The sequence below is a fragment of the Hyperolius riggenbachi genome, chromosome 3, assembly GCF_040937935.1.
Source record: "Hyperolius riggenbachi isolate aHypRig1 chromosome 3, aHypRig1.pri, whole genome shotgun sequence".
Taxonomy (NCBI): Eukaryota; Metazoa; Chordata; class Amphibia; order Anura; family Hyperoliidae; genus Hyperolius; species Hyperolius riggenbachi.
The window spans coordinates 170,421,821-170,445,012 of NC_090648.1; the positions used below are offsets into that span (position 1 = coordinate 170,421,821).

General features: G+C 44.6%; 1 protein-coding gene across 2 annotated transcripts in view; it reads left to right on the forward strand.

Moving 5' to 3' along the window:
- SEMA4B (semaphorin 4B) overlaps window positions 1-23,192 on the forward strand; it is a 319,690-nt gene that overhangs the window by 240,327 nt on the left and 56,171 nt on the right. For both annotated transcript variants that reach the window (XM_068275246.1, XM_068275248.1), the window contains exon 3: window positions 3,797-4,155. In XM_068275246.1, coding sequence (XP_068131347.1) covers window positions 4,053-4,155 — 103 coding nt within the window. In that variant the 5' untranslated portion in view covers window positions 3,797-4,052. The remainder of the gene's footprint in view (window positions 1-3,796; window positions 4,156-23,192) is intronic.

A 23,192-nucleotide genomic window follows, 5' to 3' on the forward strand; every position in this document is an offset into this window, starting at 1 on the left:
GTGCATCTGGCACACAGGGCTTGATTCACTAATGCTGGGAATACATCATGAGATTTTTTTTGGTAGATAGATGGTTCGATAGATAATTTCCGACATGTCCGATCTGATTGTTGATCCTTTTTTCTAAGAAGTGAATGGAAATCGATCGGAAAAACGATCTAACAGTAAATCTGCTGAAAAATCGTATTGTGGATTCCCAGCATAAGATAAACAGCATGCCTTATCAGAGTTAGGGTGCCTTATCAGAGTAGCATAGCGAGCGCTACGAACTTATGCCTGCTAATTGGCAATGATGAGAGCTCAACTCGTCCTGCCCTGAGCCCCTGCAAGTCCAATCACTTTAATGCCGGGCATACACGGCACGTTTATGCACCGGTATCGATGCCGGCGCGTCACCACTCGTCCCCTGTCGGATATTATCAATCGAGCAATCAGCGGCTCGATTGATAAAAAAAAAAAACAACCGTCTATGCTTAGCATAAAGGACACTATAGTGGCCTCAATTCACTAAGCTTATCTCCTGTCTTTAATAACGTTTCTAGAGTTATCACCGTGGTGATAAGGCATGTACTTTTCAGGAAACATTTTACCTCAGGCAAACCTAAAGTTAACTCTTCTGTCTTTAAGTTAAGGAGAGATCTCTAAAGTTAACTCTTCAATCCTTAAAATAACTCCAGAATTCTAAAGCTAAAGACAGGCTGTTAATTAACTGCGTATGAAAATAACTACAGAGGAGGTAATTTAACTACAGAGGAGGTAACTTAAAGAGTGAAGGGATAAGATAACTCTCTCACTGTGTGGTGGCAAGTTTTCTCTTGCCTTATTATCTCCAGCATGATCGTAATGAATTGAGGCCATTATGGGCTTGATTCACAAAGTGGTGCTAACTGTTAGCACGCTGTGAAAAGTGCTTTGCGCAAAATTTTGCGTGATAAAGGTTATCGTGCGCAAAAAGTGTATGTTAACGCAAATTTTTCACGCGAACGTTATCGCTCGAACGCTTTTTGCGGGAAAGACGTTTTTCACATGAATACGCACGAAAAGCCGTTTTTCACGTGAATACGCTCGAAAAGCCGTGCTAACAGTTAGCACCGTTTTGTGAATCAAGCCCAATGCCTACACTTTGATGGGCCAAATAGGTTGCCTGTCATTTGACACAAACAACCTCAAGAATCAGAATTCCCACTCTGAAGTCATAATTGACGAAATCAAAATTAATCACTGCTTCACTGTTCAGAAACTCTTTATTGCATCAAATTTGCATGATTAAAAAATGTTGCTAAAAAAAGGTGTTAAAAACAAGGCAGGGTCGCATTACATATACAGACTAATAATAAATAGGCAATGCTCTATAGTTCCTATTATGGTGTCCGAGGGCCGGGGCACCATAGGCTATCATTATATGCTATTCCGCATGCGGTTTTTGTATACGGCAAAATGCTGCGGATTTGCTCAAGTGTGACCCCTGCCTTATTGTAATGCTACTGCTTTATAAAGGACTAGCCGACCCGTGGCGTAGCATACGCCGCATAAGGGGGTAACGGGCAGGAAGAGGGTATTGGGCACAGCGGCGGGGAGGGGGGTCGGACCCCCCTCCCTCACCTGGGTCCCCCATGTGCGCTCCCCCTCCAGCTGAACAGCAGCTGCCGCTATTAGTAAGAGGCAGCGGGCGGGGATGACTCACCTCTTCCGCATTCCAGCGTGCGTTCCACTGTCGTCACTTCCTGCAATGCCGCCCACTGTATTGTAAGTGGACGGCATTGCAGGAAGTGACGACAGTGGAATGCACGCTGGAACGCAGAAGAGGTGAGTCAACCCTGCCCGCTGCCTCTTACTAATAGCGGCGGCTGCTGCTGAACTTAAGCTAGAGGGGGAGCGCAGATGGGGGACCCAGGTGAGGGGGGGCAGGGAGTCCAACCCCCTCCCAGCCGCTGTGCCCAATACCCCCTTCCTGCCCGCTACCCCTCCAGCTTGGCAGAAAGTCTAGGACCGCCCCTGGGGGCAGGGCGCTACTTCTTCTTGCTTGGACCGGCCCCTTCTTGCTTGGACCGGCCCTGGGGGTAGGGCGCTACTTCTTCTTGCTTGAAGGTTGAGGCACTTACTCTATTATATATAGAGATTATATTTCTACTACTGCTACTACTATTGACAGTTCTAATAACACACTGTAGAGTTAAGCTGAGACAGTGACACATTAAGTTAAAGGGGAACTGAAGAGAGAGCTATATGGAGGCTGTCATGTTTATTTCCTTTTAATCAATACCAGTTGCCTGGCAGCCCTGCTGGTCTATTTCTCTGCAGTAGTATCTGAATAAAACCAGAAACAACCATACAGCTAGTCTTGTCAGATCTGACTTTAAAGTCTGAACCACTGAAACACCTGATCTGCTGAATGCTTCTTCAGGGGCTATGGTTAATAGTATTAGAGGCAGAGGCTCAGCAGGGCTGCCAGGCAACTGGTATTGCTTAAAAGGAAATAAACACGACAGCCTCCATATACCTCTCTCTTCAGTTCCCCTTCAAATAAAGCTTTAGGCAGGTTTTGGCTTCCCATTTCCCATCTGGCATGTTTAAGGTAATTTTGAATCAGAGGCAATGGCAGCCAGTCCCCTAGGAAACTAACAGACCCTAGGCACCTGCCTAACTGCATTGTAATCGATCCAGGTCCGAGTATAGAAGTGGAGAAATCCAATTTCAAGGTTTTTGTTTTACAATTTCCAGAATTAGTGGATTCCTACATAGATATTTGCAGTGGATTAGTTGCATTTGGGGTATTTTCAATAAATGTGTATATGTATATATTTACAGTCCTTGGTGTCTGCTTTAACGGAGGCGACTCCACCACTTCCTCCCAGCAATTTTTTTAAAAATGTTATGTACTTTTATCCTTCTGGCGCCTCTGTTCACCTACCAATATATTTGAGTCCACCCCAGGTGGAGGGGTGATCTACCCCCTTTCTTCCTATTTACAGAGAGCGACTTCTTAATCCTGAGTGAGGACAGGTCTAATCTCCTCACCTGCCTAATGAGTGGTTACCTAGGTGGTAACCCGTGTTTGTGAGTATTACCATCTCACTGTTTCATTTATCCAATCAATTTTGACATACTACACCATATTGGGCTCTCGATTTCTCTTCAACTCCGTTACTGTGAACCCATGCTAGGCCTCTTGAGTGAACCTAACTTGCTTAATCTCCATGCTCCCCTCCAGTAACTGACTAAGCATTACCTTGTACTCATACTGTGCTGTGTGATCTGATCTTTCTTGTATTCAGGTATTGTCATTTTGCTGTATGTCACCCCTAAATATTGTATGTATCCCTATTTATTGTCCAGCACTGCGTAATATGTTGGCGCTTTATAAATACAATAAATAAATAAATAATAAATTTGAAGATCTTAATAATGTAACTGAAAGCTGTTTCATAAAGTAGTTCACAATTCCTTCAAAAGACCAGTCCTGGGTAAAGATCCGGTTCAGCTGTACTTATTCTAGTTTATGTAGATCTTATTGGAAAGTAAAATCATTTGCTCATCTCTAACAGTGTGTCCTGTTAAAATAAATAAATAAAACACTCCTGAATTCCTGGACTTTTCATGTAATAAGTGACGTGAACTCTCAGCTTTCACTTAGGGATCCTGTTCTCCACCCCGAAGGTAAAAACAGTAAAGCGAAAGACTTGCAGGAGAGGTTCTTCCTGAGCACCTTGTAGAGCTCACCTCCTCCTGGCTGCTGCCCAATAACCTTGCTGAGTTGTGTTTTAAAGCTCTCTTTTCTCTGTGTATTGTGTGACAGGTCAGAAGAGGAGGAGGAGGGGCGGAGCTCGGCGGGGCGGAGTCTCAACACAGCAGCATACTGCAAACTTTCAGCAGCTACAACCTGCCTGTAATAACTACACGTCCCGTACGCGGCTCGGAGCTTCGGATCTGCTCTCGGATTACAAACCTCCAGCAAGTAGCAGAAGACGGGAAACTACAGGGCTGCTTCTGCGCCCTCTGCCTGGATTATACAAAGCACAGGGAATCCTGATCTGCTGCCAGCAGGCTCGGCTATGGGGAGCTGGAGATGGCTCTTTGTCATGGCACAGACGCTGGCCGCTCTCCTGCTCGCACACTCATCAGAGGACGTCGTTCCCAGGCTCACCTTGCAGTATGGTAAGTGCACTGCCAAGGCAGGAAGGGGTTAAACGGGGATGGAGAGGCCCCCTACCGACAGCTTGTCTGAGCGCTACAAAGTTTCTATCTGCTGGCTATGGACACCTCACTGTCAGCCCTGCTGCTGTGCTCACTCAGGTTTCACCAGCACTGCTGTGTGCTGCTCCTATTCTTCATAAAAGTAACGTTGTTTGTGTCTCTGATTATAACTTTAGTGAAGGCTGCCTGAAATGGCATAGAGCCTGATGGGGCAATGTGATGATACCAGTCACTTTCCTGTGTTCATAACGCCCCCTACCCTCACTTTTCTACTTATTTTTGGTGTAGAGCCTGATAAGAGGTGATAAATCTTGTGTGTTGTTTATACACTCTTGACAGCAGAGAAGAAAAGTTCAATAGGTCATCATTACTCTGTATCGGAGGTGAATAAACATGAAGTCTAGATGCCAGGGGAGATAGTCTTATCTTCAAACTTAAACGAAACCAGAGCTGACATCTAAATGTTTTATACATATCTGGGGCTTCCGCCGGCCCCATCCGCACGGATCGCCCCCATGCCGCCGTCCTCTGACTTCTCCTGCGCCGGTACTGGGTCTCGTGAATTGCTCCAGCCCCATCTGCATAGATCGCTTTTATGCCGCCATCCTCAGCCTTCTCCTGCGCCTGTACCGGGTCCTGTGACTTGCTCCAGCCCCATCTGCATGAATCGCTTCTACGCCGCCATCCTCAGCCTTCACCTGCGCCGATACCGGGTCTTGTAACTTGCTCCAGTCGCAGCCAGCCTGACGCAAGTGAAGTGCGCTATATACGTATCTCTCTAGCAGCCGCTTGAGAGATACGTAGAGGACGCACTTCTCTTGCGCAGACTGGCCGTTGTTGGAGGAAGTTACGGGACCCGGTACCGGCGCAGGAGAAGGTGGAGAATGGCGGCGTGGGAGCGATCCGTGCGTATGGGGCTGGAGGAAGCCCCAGGTATGTATAAAGCATTTAGATTAAGTCAGCTCTGGTACACTTTAAGCCTCATACACACAGTACAAATTTTCATTAGATTGAGGGGTGATAAGTTGCATTGTGTGTAGACATCCAAATTGCTCCCGATGTCGATAACTACCTAAAATTGATTGTGTTGTCAATATAATCCGATCAGACCAGTTGGAAATGATCTGTTTGACCTGATGGAAAATTGTACCATGTGTACCCAGTGCTAGACTAGTAACCATTAAAGTAAACCTGTGAGGATAGAGAATTTCTTAGCCCTCCTCCACCAAGGCCATTCCAGCACTGAGAACCCTGAAGCTTGCGCCCGGTGGATAAGGGCTTAATGACGGTTTGCACGGTAGCACGGACCTGATCAGGCTTCGGTGGAAAAAGCCTAGCCCGATCTGGTCTGTGCAAATGCTATGGAGGCTGGAGTGCAAATGCACAAGCAGACCACACGTGCACAGAAGTACAGACCCGATCGGGCTTTTATTGTTTCCACAGAAACCTGATCAGGTCCATGGTGCTGCACAAACCGTCATAAAGCCCTTGTCCACTGCAGAGAAGGACGGAGAAACCTCTGGAGGATCCAGACACTTCCCTCTTCTAAGGTAATTACCCAACTTGGGCATGTCTTTCTCCTTACATGTTTCCTTTAAAACCCCAAACCAGAATATGGGATTTCAGGAAAGTCCTATACTGCTCAAGTAGACATAACTGTTTTAATTATGGCACTTACACATATTGTTACTGTATATATAGATTGTCAGGTTCATTAAAAACATCTAAGGGAAATCTATAAAAAATAAGGGCCTTGTGATGGGTTTATCGGACAGTGTAGAGCTAATTGGGGCAGGATTCTGTTTCCTATCTGGTAAGGTTTCTGCGGACATCAGATATCAAACCAGGTTACACCAGTGACATTTCCCAAATGATTTTCAGTCAAGGAATTGATTGCTTACCTGATCGCGTTAACATTACAAAATGCATGTCTACCTTTTAACTAAGTCAAAATGTATTCCTGTAAACTGTGGGTGAGTATCTAGAAAGAGTGGGGGGGGGGGGGGGGGAGATAAACTGGGTGAGTTTATTAGAAGGGGTTTATTTATATTTACGTATGTATTCATTATGGGGGTGTGACATGCCTCCCAGCACATCTCCAGTCTGTTTTTACTTGTGCACATACCCAGATTGCCTCTGGTCTGGTGACCTTTGCTGTGCTTCTGGCTCTGCTGATTAGAGCAGTGTGATCTCTTCACTCCCCTGTCTGATAATAACTTAGCACATTAACCCTCGGTGCCCAGCATCATGACCACACACACAACAAGGAATGCTCTGGCACCTTCTCAAGCTAACTTTCAGCAAAGAGACGCACTGGATGTGTACACCGCACAAATTATTTATTTCCGCCTTGCCATCTTCCAATTTCCAGCGATTACTTGTTTTCCCATGTTTGGAATATTGTTTTGAATAGAATAAAGCAGAACAATAAATCACATAAACAACCGCTGACACCGAAGTGCTGACAGTATAAATGTGAATATACAATATTCATGAATTCTGTCACATCTGTCAAATATCACTTCATTTCCCCCAGATGACTACTACACAGGCATTTTATATCCAGAACTGCTTACCCTAACAATGCTTTTATTATTGATTTAATTATAACAGTGATAAAAATACATATATATTTTATTCTGGTAGAGGGGAATCTGCTACAGTACGGACTGGTTAAGTTGCGTACATATCACACGATGTATGGGCAGATTGACAAAGAGACAGATCTCTCTCTGATCGGAGAGAGATCTGTTGCCTGACCATCACCGTAGGTTAATTCCCAATCGATTCTTAGTATGAAATCTCTTGGGAATCGGCCTTGTGACACAGCCCTACATCACACAGGTGCCCACATATATACCAGCAACCACATGGGGTGCGGGTGTGTGGACTGCATGGGGCACATTTTACACTGGGGGGGGGCACAGCGCTGGGATTCTGTCGTGTTTGTTGCTATTCCCGATATTGCATGCAGTTACCGCTGTGCACCTCATTGAGCATGTCTGCCTTGCATCTTTCAGCATGCCCAGTCGATACATATGAGCAATTTCAGCCTGAAATTGGTGGCATCATTGATCGGGCATGCTCTTGGAAGCACAGATTTTCATCTGATTATAATAATCAGAATCAGATGGTCGATAGGCCACCAAGTCAGCTGATGTATGGCCACCTTTACTACTATACCATGAAGTTGTGTGCTTCATACATTCAGAAACTACATTTACATAGTCGTACTTCCTTTTTATTTGTTCACTGTTAGAATGTTGTCCATCATGCTTATCACTGCTAGGTGACCTTGGGATATGCAGATGAAGCCTTTCATATACTTGTGTGGCTCTAAAGAATAATGCCCACTTCCCCCAAAAAGTTTAAGAGCATGATAAAGAGCTAGAAATCCTTGTATGAAGGGTGGTGGAGAGGGGGGGGGGGGGGTCAGGAAATGAGGGCAATAAAAACTAGTTTGGGACTTGGATTCTTAAAGTAGACCTGAACACAGAAGTCCTCTCTGCTCTAAAAGATACACAAGAGCATAATAACCTTTAACCTCCTTGGCGGTTATCCCGAGCTAGGGTCGGGGCGGAAAACCGCAGCTAAGAGCGGTGATCCCGACCTCTGCTCGGGGTAGCCGCCGGAGGCTGAATGCAGAGCAATGCGCGCAGCAGGAGCGTTTCTACATACCTCCCAGGGATCCTGACGTCGGCTGGCATTATTCTTCCTCTCCTCCGGGGCTCTGCTTCCTGCTGGTGAGACCACCGGCTATTGACGACAGCCGGCAATTTCACTTTAGAGTTGCAGAGCCACCCGGAGGATGGAGGCATAACTGCAGCGCTGGAGCCAGGGAAGTGAGTGATTGCTGGGCTGCTGCAGATCTCCCTGGCAGCATGATTTTTTTTCCAGGTTTTAGTGTCTGAAAGTGCAAAAAAAATTGCACCGCTTTTTAGACACTAAAATCCGGAAAGAATCAGAACGCCAAGGGGGGTTAAACAAAAAACATGCATTTGTTACAGCTGATACAAATCCTAAAATAAATTTGCACAGTTTCTACTTCTGCTTCATGGAAGCAGACATATTGTTTACAGCCTGTGCTTTCAAGTGGGCTTATCTGGTTATCTGCAATGGCAGTCAGTGACACAGGGGAAATATCAAACTATAACTTGAGACTAGACCCAAATGAGGGGGAATTAGACAGGCTAAATTTTCTAAATACATATAGTGTGCATTTCTCTACGTTTTCCTTCTGTCCTGTGCAAGAGTTCAGATCCACTTTAACCACTTGCCGACCGCACGCTTATACCGTGCGTCGGCAAAGTGCCAGCTGCAGGACCAGCGACGCAGTACTGCGTCGCCAGCTGCAGGCTGATTAATCAGGAAGCAGCCGCTCGCGCGAGCGGCTGCTTCCTGTCAAATCACGGCGGGGGGCTCCGTGAATAGCCTGCGGGCCGCCGATGGCGGCTCGCAGGCTAAATGTAAACACAAGCGGAAATAATCCGCTTTGTTTACATTGTACGGCGCTGCTGCGCAGCAGCGCCGTAAGGCAGATCGGCGATCCCCGGCCAATCAGCGGCCGGGGATCGCCGCCATGTGACAGGGGACGTCATGTCACTGGCTGCACAGGACGGATAGCGTCCTGTGCAGCCTCGATCGCCGGGGGGGGGGGAGCAGGTAGGAGAGGGAGGGGGGAATTTCGCCGCGGAGGGGGGCTTTGAGGTCCCCCCCCCCCCCCCCCCGCAACACGCAGGCAGGAGAGATCAGACCCCCCCTGCACATCATCCCCATAGGGGGGAAAAAAGGGGGGCAATCTGATCTCTCTGCCTGCAACCTGATCTGTGCTGGGGGCTGCAGGGCCCACCCAGCACAGATCACTCAAAACAGCGCTGGTCCTTAAGGGGGGGGTAAAGGGTGGGTCATCAAGTGGTTAAGGGCTTATTTACAGTGGGACGCTGTGGTGTTATGCGACGTTAAAGTCACAACGCAGCATTGCAATGCAAAAAAAAAGGTGGTAACGCTGCGTTACCATCGCATACAGTAGCATACAGGCAATGAAAGGTATGCTTTCCTGTACCTGGTAACGTGTGCGTTTTAGAGGTAACGCATTGCAAGCAGTGCTTTACCATAACGCTACACGTTACAATGCAACCCTAATGTTGCACTGTGACCACCCCAGAGGATTAGCATTGCAGTGCAGGAAGGTGCGTTATAAGGGTTTATAACGCAGCTCCGCACACCCCACTATGAATGCAGCCTTAAAGAGAGTCTGAAGCGAGAATAAATCTCGTTTCAGACCTCATATATAGCAGGGGCACGTGTGCCATCCCGCGGCTTAACGGGGGTCCCTTGACCCCCAAATCCCCCTCCGTGCAGCGGGGGAGCGCTTCCTGGTTGGGGCAGGGCTAACCGCTGCAGCGCTGCCCCACGCGCGTCTGTCAGCGCGTATCTCCGCCTCTTCCCCGCCCCTCTCAGTCTTCCTTCACTGAGAGGGGCGGGGGAGAGGCGGCGATGCGCGGCTGATAGACGCAAATGGAGGCAGGGCTGCAGCCGTTAGCCCTGCCTCCAGGAGCGACCAAGCCTGCGACCAAGTGTCGCAGTGGGGGGTTTGGGGGTGAAGGGACCCCCGTTTAGCGGCGCGTATGCGGCGGTTTAGCAGGGGCAAACTATGAGCTCTGAAGCGAGATTTATTCTCGCTTCAGAGTCTCTTTAAACCTGTTGCTTGGATAGCTATGTACTCAAAGCTAGCCATACATTATACAACCGCATCGCCGGCCGGCCTGTGATCAACCCATAATCGACCTTACAATCACCATGGTCCAAGAACAGCTATTCCCAATATAAATCACATAATGTCATTCGTAGTACGGTGGTTAACCACAATTTCTGCCTAATTAGACATTTTTGTTGTATCAAATTTCTAATTGTGCAATAACCTTGCATAGTTTATGGCCAGGGTAAGTAGAAGGAAGCCCCTTGATGCTTAGAGGATTCCCATGGCTTCCTTGACCCCCACCATTGCTGGCTGGGACCCTTTTTTTTATTGGCCGCGGCTGTGCTAATCCCCATGTACAAGCACGGCCGTACTGCACATGTGCAACCTGCAGCTTGAACAGCCTTCTAATCCTTCGCCAAAGGGGATCCGTTGAAAAGGGCTCCTGAGTTGCCTGTATGAAAAGGGCTCCTCTATAGACATCACTGTTATTTCTGCAAATATGGGCTACAAGGTGGTGAAAAGGGCTCCTGAGTTTTGATATAGGCTACAAGCGGGCGCCCTTTTGTAGCCCACAATTCCAAAAGCAGATCCAGCCCTTTATTCTGCATATTTCCCCTGCATTGTCTGTTTTTTGAGACTGTATTCATGTTAGCTGAAAGCTCCTGGCAGCTGGAGACATACAATACATTTGCTGGTGTTGTTTGCACATGGCTTTCTTCAGTAACTCTGCGTCTGTACATGAAAGCCCACGTGTGTATGAAGGCTCATGCCTCCGCTTGTCATTAACCTGTTTTACCGTTCATGCTTTGATGTAAGAGGGTGGGGTCAGATCTGTTTCTAATACCCAGCAGCATAAGGTCTGCGGACAGCATTGAGAAACTTGGGAGTGTCCTCTGGTCACGGAAATTACCAGATGGCAATAAACATGTTTTTATTTGTTTTTGCATGTTGGGAAAATTCAGTGGGTAGAGAACTATACTGTTGAGGGGGGAAAAATGAATTGGATCCTCAGAGTATTCCATCTCATTTTCTTCCAAAAAGCCTATCCAAAACTTTATGCCGATAGCCCTACACACCTATCATGTACACACTGACGAAAAGTAAACTCTAGAGATAGATGGTTAAAACAGGCCATACACTAGTAGATTTGACCATCGATCACTGTTAAGGTGACCACTAACAGTCCAATTTCTAGCGAAAAATTGTTCGAGCGATCAGAAATTCTGATTGGATTGGTTGTTAATAATCTCCATTGGTGGACGCAATCAATTATGAACGAGTGAAAAAAATGTCGTCCGAATGAATTTTCGTCTAACCAAAATGTGGATTTTCTTGTTGGTTGTGATAGGAAGCAAAGATTGGTTCGTTGATGGTGTGGTGAACGATGATCAGAATTTCTGATCGCTCTAACGATTTTTCAATAGAAATTGGACAGTTAGTGGCCAGCTTTATGGACTGTGCAGGGAATTCGATAATGCAAATGTTGCCTGATCGATTCGATCATTCGAACAAGACGACAAAATGTTCTTGATTGCCGGCAGGTGATGAGTGTGTCGCTAGTGGCTTTTAATTCAGTGACGACCGAAGCAGATTAATGGTAGCACTCTCGCCTGTCCAGTTGGCACGTGACTGTGTCGGGTGGTTTAACTCCATGCCGTGGGTCTTCTCCTCCCTGTGTCCTCTTCTATGTCATGTGACACAAGCCGAGGTTTATGCACTAGCCCTCCTGGCAGCACACACACTCGAATACTGCTGGGGGTGGGGGGGGAGCACGCGCAGATGGTGGGGGAAGGAGGTTTTAAGCTGAAATGGATCCAAAATTTGTGTGCATTGTGTGGGGAGCCTAATGCTGGGAATACACAATGAGATTTTTCACTCTATTTACTGTCTGATCGATTTTACGATCGATTTTTCTAATCTTTTCTTATCCATTTCCATTCACTTCTATAAGAAATCAATCAAAAAAATGATCGAACATGTCAGAAATTACTGTATCTATCGAACCATCTATTTGCTGAAAAACTTATCGTGTATTCCCAGCATAAGGCAGGGTCTTCACTTGTCAGTGCGGAAAACACATTTATCTCTGCATACACTTTTTTTTTTTCCCCTACACTGTGTGCATTTGTATGCATTGCAACGCTTGTGTTTGGCCACAGTACTAATGAACCTTAAGGTTAATGCATGCACTGCGTGCAAAATTATGTTGCAAGATTTTAAAAAAAAAATTTCCCCACATGTAAAATTCACTTTTATGTGAACGATCCCATTGCCGGTGGCCACACACCATACAATGTTTTTTTTATTTATTTATTTTTTTTAAATATCTGTTCAATTCAAGAATGGCATTCAATTTTTGACTGATTGGTCAGATATTTGAATTGTTACAATGTACCACACACCTATGTTCACTTTTTCCCCAATCATGGATAAAATAATTGAAAGATCAGAAAAAAGAAATCATTGGAACTGTACATCAAGTAATTGACAATCCGTCACACACAATACAATTCTTGATAAAGTTGGTCTGAAATTTCCAACATGTCCAGTCGCCCCCCCCCCCCCCCCCCCCCAAAAAAAAAAAGAAAATGGGAAATTCGATCGGATGTATCGATCGAAAACAAAGAAAAGCTCTCGATTTTTCAAGACAACTGATCGAAATTATCGAATTGGTGAAAAATTGGATCTTTTCATTGTATGCTGTGTGTGGCCACCTTTAGACCTAGTTTCCAAGGGCAGTTGATAGGCAGTGAAATGCCTCTCATACTCACTGCATGCTGCTGTCTGGCAACTGCGCGCTGCTGCCTGGCAACTGCTTGCTGAGCACACAGTTCAACTGCTCATGGAGAAGAGGCCTTATAGGGGTTCTGTGGCCTTAAAAAAAAAAAAAAAGTGTCACTTACCTGGGGCTTCTACCAACCCCCTGCAGCTATCAAGTCCCACGCTGTCACTGAAGCCCCCACCGTTCCTTCCCGCGGGTCACCTGCCAACGAAGCTTTCTTGTACTGCTCCCAATAATGCCCATGGCCGCGCAGCCGCTGTGCTATTCGTCTAGGTAGACAAATAATTGTCAGGTGACCCGCGGCGAGGAACGGAGGGGGTTTCAGTGACAGCGTGGGACTTGATAGCTGCAGGGGTCTGGTAGAAGCCCCAGGTAAGTGACACTTTTTTTTTTTGGGCACAGACCCCCTTTATATCGGTATATACAATCCAGAGCCTTCCCTCTTGTTAGGCAAGTATAAATCCTGAAGCGAGTTTCCTCACGTTAGGTTTACTGTTAGAGATCATCAGTGAAGAGTGGTGACGTTTTTCTGTGTTTGATTGAGCAATCCAGTTCGGAAGAGGGGGATTTTATTCTTTAGAAAAAACACTATATTTGTGTCACTAATTCTAGTTTTTAATATAAAGATGGTATATATGAGTTATGAATTTTTAATCTCATTTTTTGTTTTTATGTATTTGAAAAGTAAAATGGAAAATATTTCTCATTGATGATGGATTTCAAGCTATGAAACTAAACACGTACATTTGCCCTTTACTTGCATCTGTGAAACGGAATATCTCAGTGGATTCTCTCTTAGAAGTATGTGAAGGTCACAGTCGGCTAATGTTACAATTCTAAAAAGTTTAGATGATGGACTGATTACACATATTCTGATAGCTTGATATATAAGAAAAGGGAAGGTGTGTGTGTAACAACAATCAGAGGAGAGCTATGCAAGTGAGCACATCAGTGTATTATTCAGTTTCTCTACAACTAATCGTTTTGCTGTACAATTGTATCAGTGTGTGTGTGTGTGTGTGTGTGTGTGTGTGTGTGTGTGTGTGTGTGTGTGTGGCAATTTAATAATTTTTGTGACGAGACGAATAACATATTGTGCTTTTCACCTGGCAGAAGCAAAGCCCCAGAGCTGCAGCCACTAGGGTGCGGTCTATATGCAGTAGCTGTGTTAGGGAGTCTTGTCCAAGGCCTCCTACTGAATAAGTGCTGGCTTACTGAACAGGAAGAGCCGAGATTTGAACTCTGGTCGCCTGTGTCAGAGGCAGAGCCCTTAACCATTACACTATCCAGCCACTTTGACTGCCTACTAGTATTAGAATGTTAGGGCTTTCTGACATCAGTTGCTAGCTGTGAGAAGTCCTGCTTGCTGTTGATCTCTATGAGATTGCAACAAATTTTACAATATCAGGTCACCAAAGTTAGTGTTTTAGCAACTAGTCACTAGCATCTAGACACAGCTGCGGCTCATTAATTACTATGTGCTATGACTGCCTGTGTGGCATAGATCAAAGGCTGTCTGTAAAAGGGAGGAGCATTTTACCTTGGCACTGTTGTCTTCCTTGACCACTGTCCCATTTATGTTGACTGATATCTTCATATGGATCATCCTTTTGAATTACCTTCCAGAGCAGGAAATGAGTAACTGAATTTATGCATTAATAAATAGTGGGGCAGTGCAATAAAACAGAAGTCTGGCAGCTATTCCATATTGTTGCAGCATAATACCCCTCCCATGGGGGGAAGACCTCCTTCCGTATCTCTCATGTAAGATGTTTGCTCATCAAGCAGGCAGTGTATATATGTTCTACTGCATACGCAGTTAATCTAGTCCTGCTTTAAATAAAGAGGGTGATGTGAGCAGATCCCATGGGTAACTGCAGCTCCATTCATCTGTGCCATAATTAATAGCTTTCCACCTTACATGGGTTTATCCATACACACAACTTATGAATATGAGCGCAGCAGCCTGAGTGAGCACAAGTGCCGATTTAATGCCGGTTTAATTCTAGTTCTTCTTCTGTATTGGGTCTTATAATGACATGTATTAGGATTCCTTGTCAAGTGCAATTTGCTGATAAAGGATGACACAGATTTCTGCTTGGGTGACATGGAAATCATGAAAAATAGGTTTTCCTATAAAGACAAGATTTAGAGCACGGAAAAGATGATCTGCTGAAGTGTAATTCCACCTCTCTTATTAATATTCATCAGCCACAGAGCTAAATCCATAGCAAAAGTGTGTGTGTGTGTGTGTGTGTGTGTGTGTGTGTGTGTGTGTGTGTGTGTTTTAAATGTGTGTTATGTGGAATATATCATAGTGAGCAATGCACAGTGTTTGGTACATTGCACATAAACCATTTTGTAGTAGTTATTATTATTATTATTATTATTATTATCTGGCTGGTTGTGTTTTCAATGTTGGAGTCATGTGTGATTATCAGATACTGCTGGGCTGGACTATAGAGCAGTTTGTGGTCTGTCCAAACTCCCCCCCCCCCCCCCCCCATCCCATTATCAGTCACAGGAGGCAGTAAGGGAATAGCTGGGAGGAGGCATCTGCTACTCTTCCCCTGTGAACACAACCGACCCTGTCTCTAGTCCTCCCTGAGCTCCACAAGTGGGAACAGAGGGAGGAGCTGTGTGATAGGCGTTGCTCGGTGGAAGGAACTCCCTCTCTGCTGGCAGCTCTGGACTTTGTGCATACATCTCTAGGTCATATGACTGGCTTTTCCAAAGGGAATTTCTCAGGAACAGCTGGATCGAACATAAAAATTGTGTGCGTCATTGTAAGTGATGGTAAAATTGCAGTGCACTTCCTGCTCACAGCATCTCTACCGTAGTTTTCTGCTTATGCCCCTTTGTATGGTTGCCTACATCTCTGCCAGGGAGGCATATCAGTCACTGCGACTTAACAGGAATGAACACACAAGTCAAATGCAAAAAGTTGCATAACTGCTGGTGAGGGAGGACTTCCTTTGGTCCAGGATCACCCCATTTAGCAACTATGCAACCGCTGACACATATATTACCTGCTCCAGTGCCAGTACTACTCTTCTGTGAACCTTTCTGACATTACGTATCTTGGACTTCCTCCCTCTTGCCATAATACATGCACAGTCCTGAAGGTGCTCTCACTGCGGCCACTCCTGTCACTTGTTGTTGGGTTAGGCCCTATACTGGGCTAACTATACTACCTAACTAACTATACTGGGGCAACTATAGTCCTTATACAGAGGCAACTGTATTAGCTACCTATACTGGGGGCAACTATACCTAGATACCTACTTGCCTATATACTACTCCTCCTAATCGGGGAAGAAGGGGGGGGTGGTGGCTGCCACCACTAACCCCGGGCCCCAGAGAAAAGTTTGGTCGGTATAGCGGGCCCCGGGCTGAAAAAGGTTGGGGACCCCTGGATTAGGGGACTTGTTCCCCATAGCAAACACTTCTCCAGATTGGAGAGGAGTGGCTGCCTTCCCTTCCATTCTGTAATATGAGGTGGTGGGGCAGTGTGGCATGCAGCCAAGGTGAATCGTTGTGGAACGCAGCGCGGTTGATATGGGGTTTTAATTAAGCATATGACCAGGCAATCGGTATTATAATTGTGAAGTCTTCATGCACTGTATTTTGCTCTTATTTGACCAGTATGATGATCCATCTTTGCTGGTCCTTTATTGCTTTACTCAATTGTATAGACACAGAACAATTACTAAAGTGTATCAGATTTTCTTCATTTGCTTTTTTCTGTTTGTGACATTGGGACACCTGTAGAAAAATTGGCACATGGCTCTGATCTTTTCTGGATTTTAACTGGGAGGAGAACTTATTGGGAATATCCACCCACCACTCCCCTGTACAAACATACATGTAGTCCGTTTCCTCACCCACATTTACATGTACACCTGGAGAAAGTTGAGCAGTGATTTTTATCTCCAATGCCTCACGCCTCACCTCTGGGTCATACTGATGTTAATGCATTGGCTTGTTACTGTATAACTCACAGGTTTGTCACTGTATAACTGGCAATTGCCTTTTAAACCTGTAAGGAAACACGCAGACATGAGGGATCCATAAATAGTCTCTGCCTACTTGCTAGTTGCTTCAGAGTTCTATACAAAGTGTCAGTTTTGTAACGATTTCAACTGTGTTCTTCCTTTACAAAACCCAGAAAGTTTTGTATTTGGATACCATTTGTTAAATATGTTTAAAGGCTACCACAACTGAAATGTGACATAATGAGATAGACATGTGTATGCACAGTGCCTAGCACACAGATAACTATGCTGTGTTCCTTTTTTTTTCTTTCTCTGCCTGAAAGAGTTAAATATCAGGTATGTAAGTGGCTGACTTAGTCCTGACTCAGACAGGAAGTGACTACAGTGTGACCCTCACTGATAAGAAATTCCAACTATAAAACACTTTCCTAGCATAAAATGGCTTCTGAGAGCAAGAAAGAGGTAAAAAAGGGGAATTTCTTATCAGTGAGGGTCACACTGTAGTCACTTCCTGTCTGAGTCAGGACTGAGTCAGCCACTTACATACCTGATATGTAACTCTTTCAGGCAGAGAAAGGAAAAAAAGGAACACAGCATAGTTATCTGTGTGCTAGGCACTGTACATACACATGTCTATCTCATTATGTCACATTTCAGTTGTGGTATCCTTTAAGCAGCTTGGTATGTCAGGAAGGAGAAGCACAGTTAAAATATACACAATTTGTAGTTATTATTGAAGACTTTTCTTTACTCCTGCAGAGTGTTGTCTTGGAACATTAGGACTAGGTATTGACTGTATAAGCAATCATCCTCTTCTAAAACAAAAAAGGTTGTTGCCATGAAGGTCTCTCATTTTTCTTTACATATAAAGCCTTGTGCACACGTCTGACAAGTGCACAACCACATGACCAACTGCATGACAACAGGTTGACACAACCTGTATGTCCACATCACCAAACCATTTAAATGTCCAACTCATTTACATACAGCGCACGCAAGCGGAATGACGGCCTGCACTATATGGCCGCATTCAAAGAGTACGACTCCTTCAAACGACTTGTACACACTCGGCAACTCCATGAAATCAGCACAACAGTCGTGTGAGTAGATCCAACAGGCAAACCGTCCTTTATCAGTTGGTTGTCTAGTCATCTACTGGCAACATTACGATGCCTCATTGTCGTCTAACAGACTAAAGTCAGACGACAATCAGGCGCTTTGGTTGAGCATGTGTATGGGCCTTAAAGCAGTAGAATCAGCCATACTATGCCAGGGAAAAAACACATATATAAGTAGATAAATACTAGATCTACTTATATACCACATGTATTATACTGTCCACGTTTTGATTTCAGTGAATGTTATATAGTAAATGACGAGAATTCTGTTCCTGGTGGGGGCCATGTCTTTTACCCACAGTTAAGGCTAACTCCTTATGTCATTTCTGCCCTTTATTCTTTTTTTCTTGTCTCCTCCAATCGCTGAGTCGTCTCAGCCTTGCTTGTAAACACAAGTGAGTAGGGGATCAGGTTTCAGATAAGCAGCTGGCAGGGAAATAAAGGGAGAGGAGGAATAGATTATAGATAAAAAGAACCCCCAGCATGCAATTCTTTGGCACGACTACTAAAGGGCCAGTGTGGTAACTCCAAATTATAACAGCAGAAAAAGTTTTGAATGCAGCATTAGCATCTTTATCACTTAATACACTCAGACCAGTTGCTGTTGAAATTTGATTTTTATGGTGACGATACCGCTTTAAAGGACTCCTGAGATGAAAAAGAGATGCAATCTTTACTTACCTGGGGCTTCTTCCAGTCCCTAGAAGTCTTCTGGGTCCCTCACTGCAGCTCCATTGCTGCCCACTGGCCGCCCGTAAAGTTTGCCGATCCGTCTGCTCAGTCACAGTACGCACCTGATGACGTGGGCGTATTCACAAGGACAGTGTCTAGTATTGGAGCTGCGGCGAAGGACCCAGAAGACTTCTAGGAGCTAGTAGTAAAGATTGCATCTGTTTTTCACCTCAGGAGTCTCTCACACAGTAGTTTCAGTCATTGGTCAAAGTATCAACTGCGATTTCTGGGGCAGCAGTAGAGAAGTGGTTATTCCAGAATCCTGTCTTCTCTGTGATGGCTGCTGCAGGAAGCAGTGAAGAGCTGCACGTCTCAAAATACACAAGTAATGAATGAATAATCAGATATTTGTCATTTGCAGCAGTATTAAAAATAAATAGGAGCTTCGGTATTGCTTCTGTGTTGGAGACATTTCTGTCATTTACAGCCATGGATACATTTTGTTGTTACCATTACAACTCATTAAAAAGTGCTTAATGCTTCCAGCAAAGCGATTCAATGGAAAAATCTGCATGCTGTTGACAGGTCTTGGAGTACGGACATATTATGCATGTTTCACTAATTCTACTATTGGGGCATATTCAGTAGGGATTCAGTAGGGATGATCAAAGAGATGCAAATACTTCTGAGTTTATGCAAATATATGCAAATGGACTAATCAGTTTAAATTGATTGGCCCATTTAGAAGCGGCATATATTTGCATAAAAATGTGCATACATTTGCATCAACTCGGAAGTATTTGTATATCATTGATCATCCCTAATATTCTGTACACTTTGAGACAGTGCACTGCAGGTTTACCTTACCCTAGCAAGGTAGTGCGTAAATAGCACAACACTGCCTAGGTAACGCAGGTTGTGCTAATTGAACAACAGGTACTACCTTGCCGGCGCAAGTAACAGTACATTTGCAGTGTGCATTGCCCTTTTACTGGAGTTTACAGAATATGCCCTTTGTAACGTGTGGTGTATGTAAAAGATGTGCAGTAAAATGATGCTACCTGAATACGTGTACATACTACACAGAGAATTTTATGTGTGCATCAAACCAAGTTGAACCTGACAAATCTGGCTTTGCAAATTTGGCCTAATTGGCTTCTCATGAGACATTGCAAATATGCATTTGTTTTCGCATGCCAAATTATACAGGGTCAAAAACCAATACCGCAAAGCGGTTGCCCTGCGGGAATTAGTTAATGCTACATTAGCACTATCCAGGAGCGACAAGGGGAGGCTTCTCTATGCTGCCATACAACTGGGGGACCCTGTGGCGCTCCTGGATAGTGCTAATGTAGCATGAACTAATTCCCGCAGGGCAACCGCTTTGCGGTATTGGTTTTTGACCTTGCATAATTTGGCAAGCAAATGCATATTTGCATGAGCAATGTCTCGTGAGAAGCCAAATTTGCAAAGCCAGATTTGTCAGGTTCAACTTGTTTGATAAACACACAAAATTCTGTGTGTAGTGTGTACGTTTCTATCCCCCCTTTGGAGGCGGGTGGTGGGTGGCTTGTTCCAGGAGGTGAGAGCCCTAATCGAATCTGACAGCTGCCCATACACCACAGGCCGATTCCCAATCAATTTCAGCATGAAATCTCTTGGGAATCGGCTGATGTCCACTCTAATTAAAATATCCCCGGTGCCCAGGTGCAATGTATACAGTACCTTTCTGCTGCCTGTACTAGTCCCCGCAGGCTCCGGGCGCACTCCACTCGCCAAACACCCGCTACGAGGTTGCCTAGCAACGTGGCCGCGTGTATGACATCTGACGCCTTATGCGCGCCCTTACTAGGAAACCACGTGGGGCGCGTGTGTACACTCAGTGGTATGCACACGGAGCCTGCAAGGACAAGCAGAGGCGGCGGAAAGGTAATGTATTACATGCATGGGGCACCGGGGGGGCGGAGGGGCAACAGCATCGGTGGTTTAGCCGCTATTATCGTGAAATTGCACGCCATTCCTACCGCTTGAGCAACAACTTGCAGCATGCGCGATCGACTATGCAACCAATTATTTTGGGGCAGAAATTGGTTGCTTTGTCTGTTGGGATGTACTTGGCGGCACTGAATTTTTTTATTTTTTTTTTCCCTTTTTTCATCTGATTTTGATTATTTATAATCAAATCGGATGGTCAATCGGCCGCTAAGTCGCCTGTGGTTTGGCCACCTTAACAGTCTGATGCGTGTACTGGGGTCCCTTGTCCTGTGCTCTTAGCTTTGCTTGCACAATGGCAATGAGCTGAATTTCAATTTTTTGTTTAGTTACTATTCTATTCTTTGTTCTGTTGTCTTTTGGCAGTATGGTATATACGGTACTGCATATCAAATGCAGAGCATATATATCCACAAGCATCACTCCACACACATGCAGATAACCAATCAAGCTTTGCATAGCTATTTGTAGGAATGAGCTGAGTAGTGTTCAGCAATCCCTTCCTGAAGCTATCCCACCAAACAGTCACTACAGCAGTTATCCAGTGACTTTGTGGGTCCTTGCTAGGTACACACGATGCAATTTTCTGACATATTTACTGTCAGATTGACTGACTATTTCCGACGATTTTCTGTTCACTTCTATGGAAATCAGATCGGACTTGTTGGAAATAGTTGATCTGACAGTAAATCTGTCCAAAAATTGCATCGGGAGTACCTAGCATTATATAATTGGTGCTAGTACCTTTACCTTTCTGTAACTGATTCTATTTTCCAGATCACTGGAAATTTGCAACCTGGGTACATTCCCTACTCATCCCTGACAAATACCTTCCCAGCTTCAGTGTGCACTTTTTTTGGCTTTCCACCTGAGGCCTTCTTTTGTAGTTTGCCATGTGTGGTGGTTTAGCCCCCTTCTCTTTGTTTTCAGGACAGCAGAGTAGATAAGGAGAGATGTACATCTCCACAGAAAGAAAAGCAAGATAAGAGTATTTATTGCCTGTTTGTGTGCAGTCCTCTCCAAGTCGCTACATGCACATAAAACACTCAAGAATGTTATTGTGAAAGTTTTGGATGTTTAATAAGACAATTCAAATGTGTATTCATTATCCTGGACTGCTCATTTCTTTAGGACATGTTTTGATTCCAAATAAACCTCTACTTGTCTGTTGCAGTACGCTGTGGAGTAGCTTCTTGTAGCGTGGGAACCAAAGTAACCTTATATATTTTCTAAATTATGCCCTTTGGGGCATATTCAGTAAACTCCGGTAACGTTGGCGTGCGCAAGCAGCACACGGAAATATTAATGCTACTTACGAGCCTTGCTAGAGCAATGCATACTATGCACGTAGTATATGTGTGTTACCCTAGGTAACATGAGTCGCTTGAAGTGTGCAAAGTGTGTAAGTACCGATAACATTTCTGTGTGCTCCCTGCACACAGCAACTTTACAATAGTTCACTTGAAGGGGCGCTACAGCGAAAAACTGTAAAATTTAGAATATGTGCAAACCTATACAAATAAAAATACATTTTTTCCAGAGTAAAATGAGCCATAAATTACTTTTTTTCCTATGTTGCTTTCACTTACAGTAGGTTGTAGAAATCTGACAGAAGTGACAGGTTTTGGACTAGTCCATCTCTTTATAGGGGATTCTCAGGGATATATTTATTTTCAAAAGCACTTAGTGAATGGCAGTTGGTCTTTCCAACTGCCAAAAAAACAACTGTGTAGGGAGCAGGGAAGCTGGCCAGCATCATTGTTTAAATCCTTTTTAGGGAATATCTTTATAAAGAATAAAGTCTTGCTGAGAATCCCATATGAAGAGATGGACTAGTCTAAAACCTGTCACTTCTGTCAGATTTCTACTGCCTACTGTAAGTGACAGCAACATAGGAGAAAAGTAATTTATAGCTAATTTTACTCTGGAAAAAAAACATACTTTTTGTTTGTTTGCACATATTTAAAATTTTACAATTTTTCACCATAGTGCCCCTTTTAATATGCCCCTTTTGTATCTTAGCCACAGTCAAAACTATTCTGATTGGTTAGACATGCCAGGACTCTGAAGATATTGCTTATCCTTAATGGGCCTTGTAGAAAGGGAAGATTTTGTTGGCGCTCACACACTGGGAAATTTTGAGCATGTTTGACCATCCGATAAATTCCTTGCTGATAACCCAACTGAGGGGCGAGGGAGCGTGTGTGACAGGAAAGGCCGTGAACAATGAAGTTGGCTGTCTATCGGGTGAGTTGATCCACCGGGCAGATCACTCTGGGGTCAGGGGCCGTCGTACACATGCTTGATTATCGGCTGAGGTGGTTGTTATCTGCTGCCTCAGCCTACTTTTAGTCAAGCTTGTGTATGAGCCTTCTCAAAGATCAAAAGAAACTGAGTTTTCAGCAACAGGTCCTCATCCTTGCCCTCTCCTTTTTATTTTCAATATTTTTATGCCTGATACACACCATACAATTTCCCATCAGATAGATGGGTTGATAGATCATTTCTGACAGATCCGATCAGATTTCTGATGGATTTTCTGATCACTTCTATGCAAATTGATCAGAAAAATGAAAAGAAATCAGATTGGACCTGTCGGAAATTATCTATTTGACCCATCTATCTGACGGGAAATTGCATGGTGTGTGCCAGGCTTTAGTTTTGAGGAATCCTTTTATCTTGGAATCGGCTAATGAGCACTTTTATCTGGTAGGACTCAGAGCATATGAAGCAGCCAC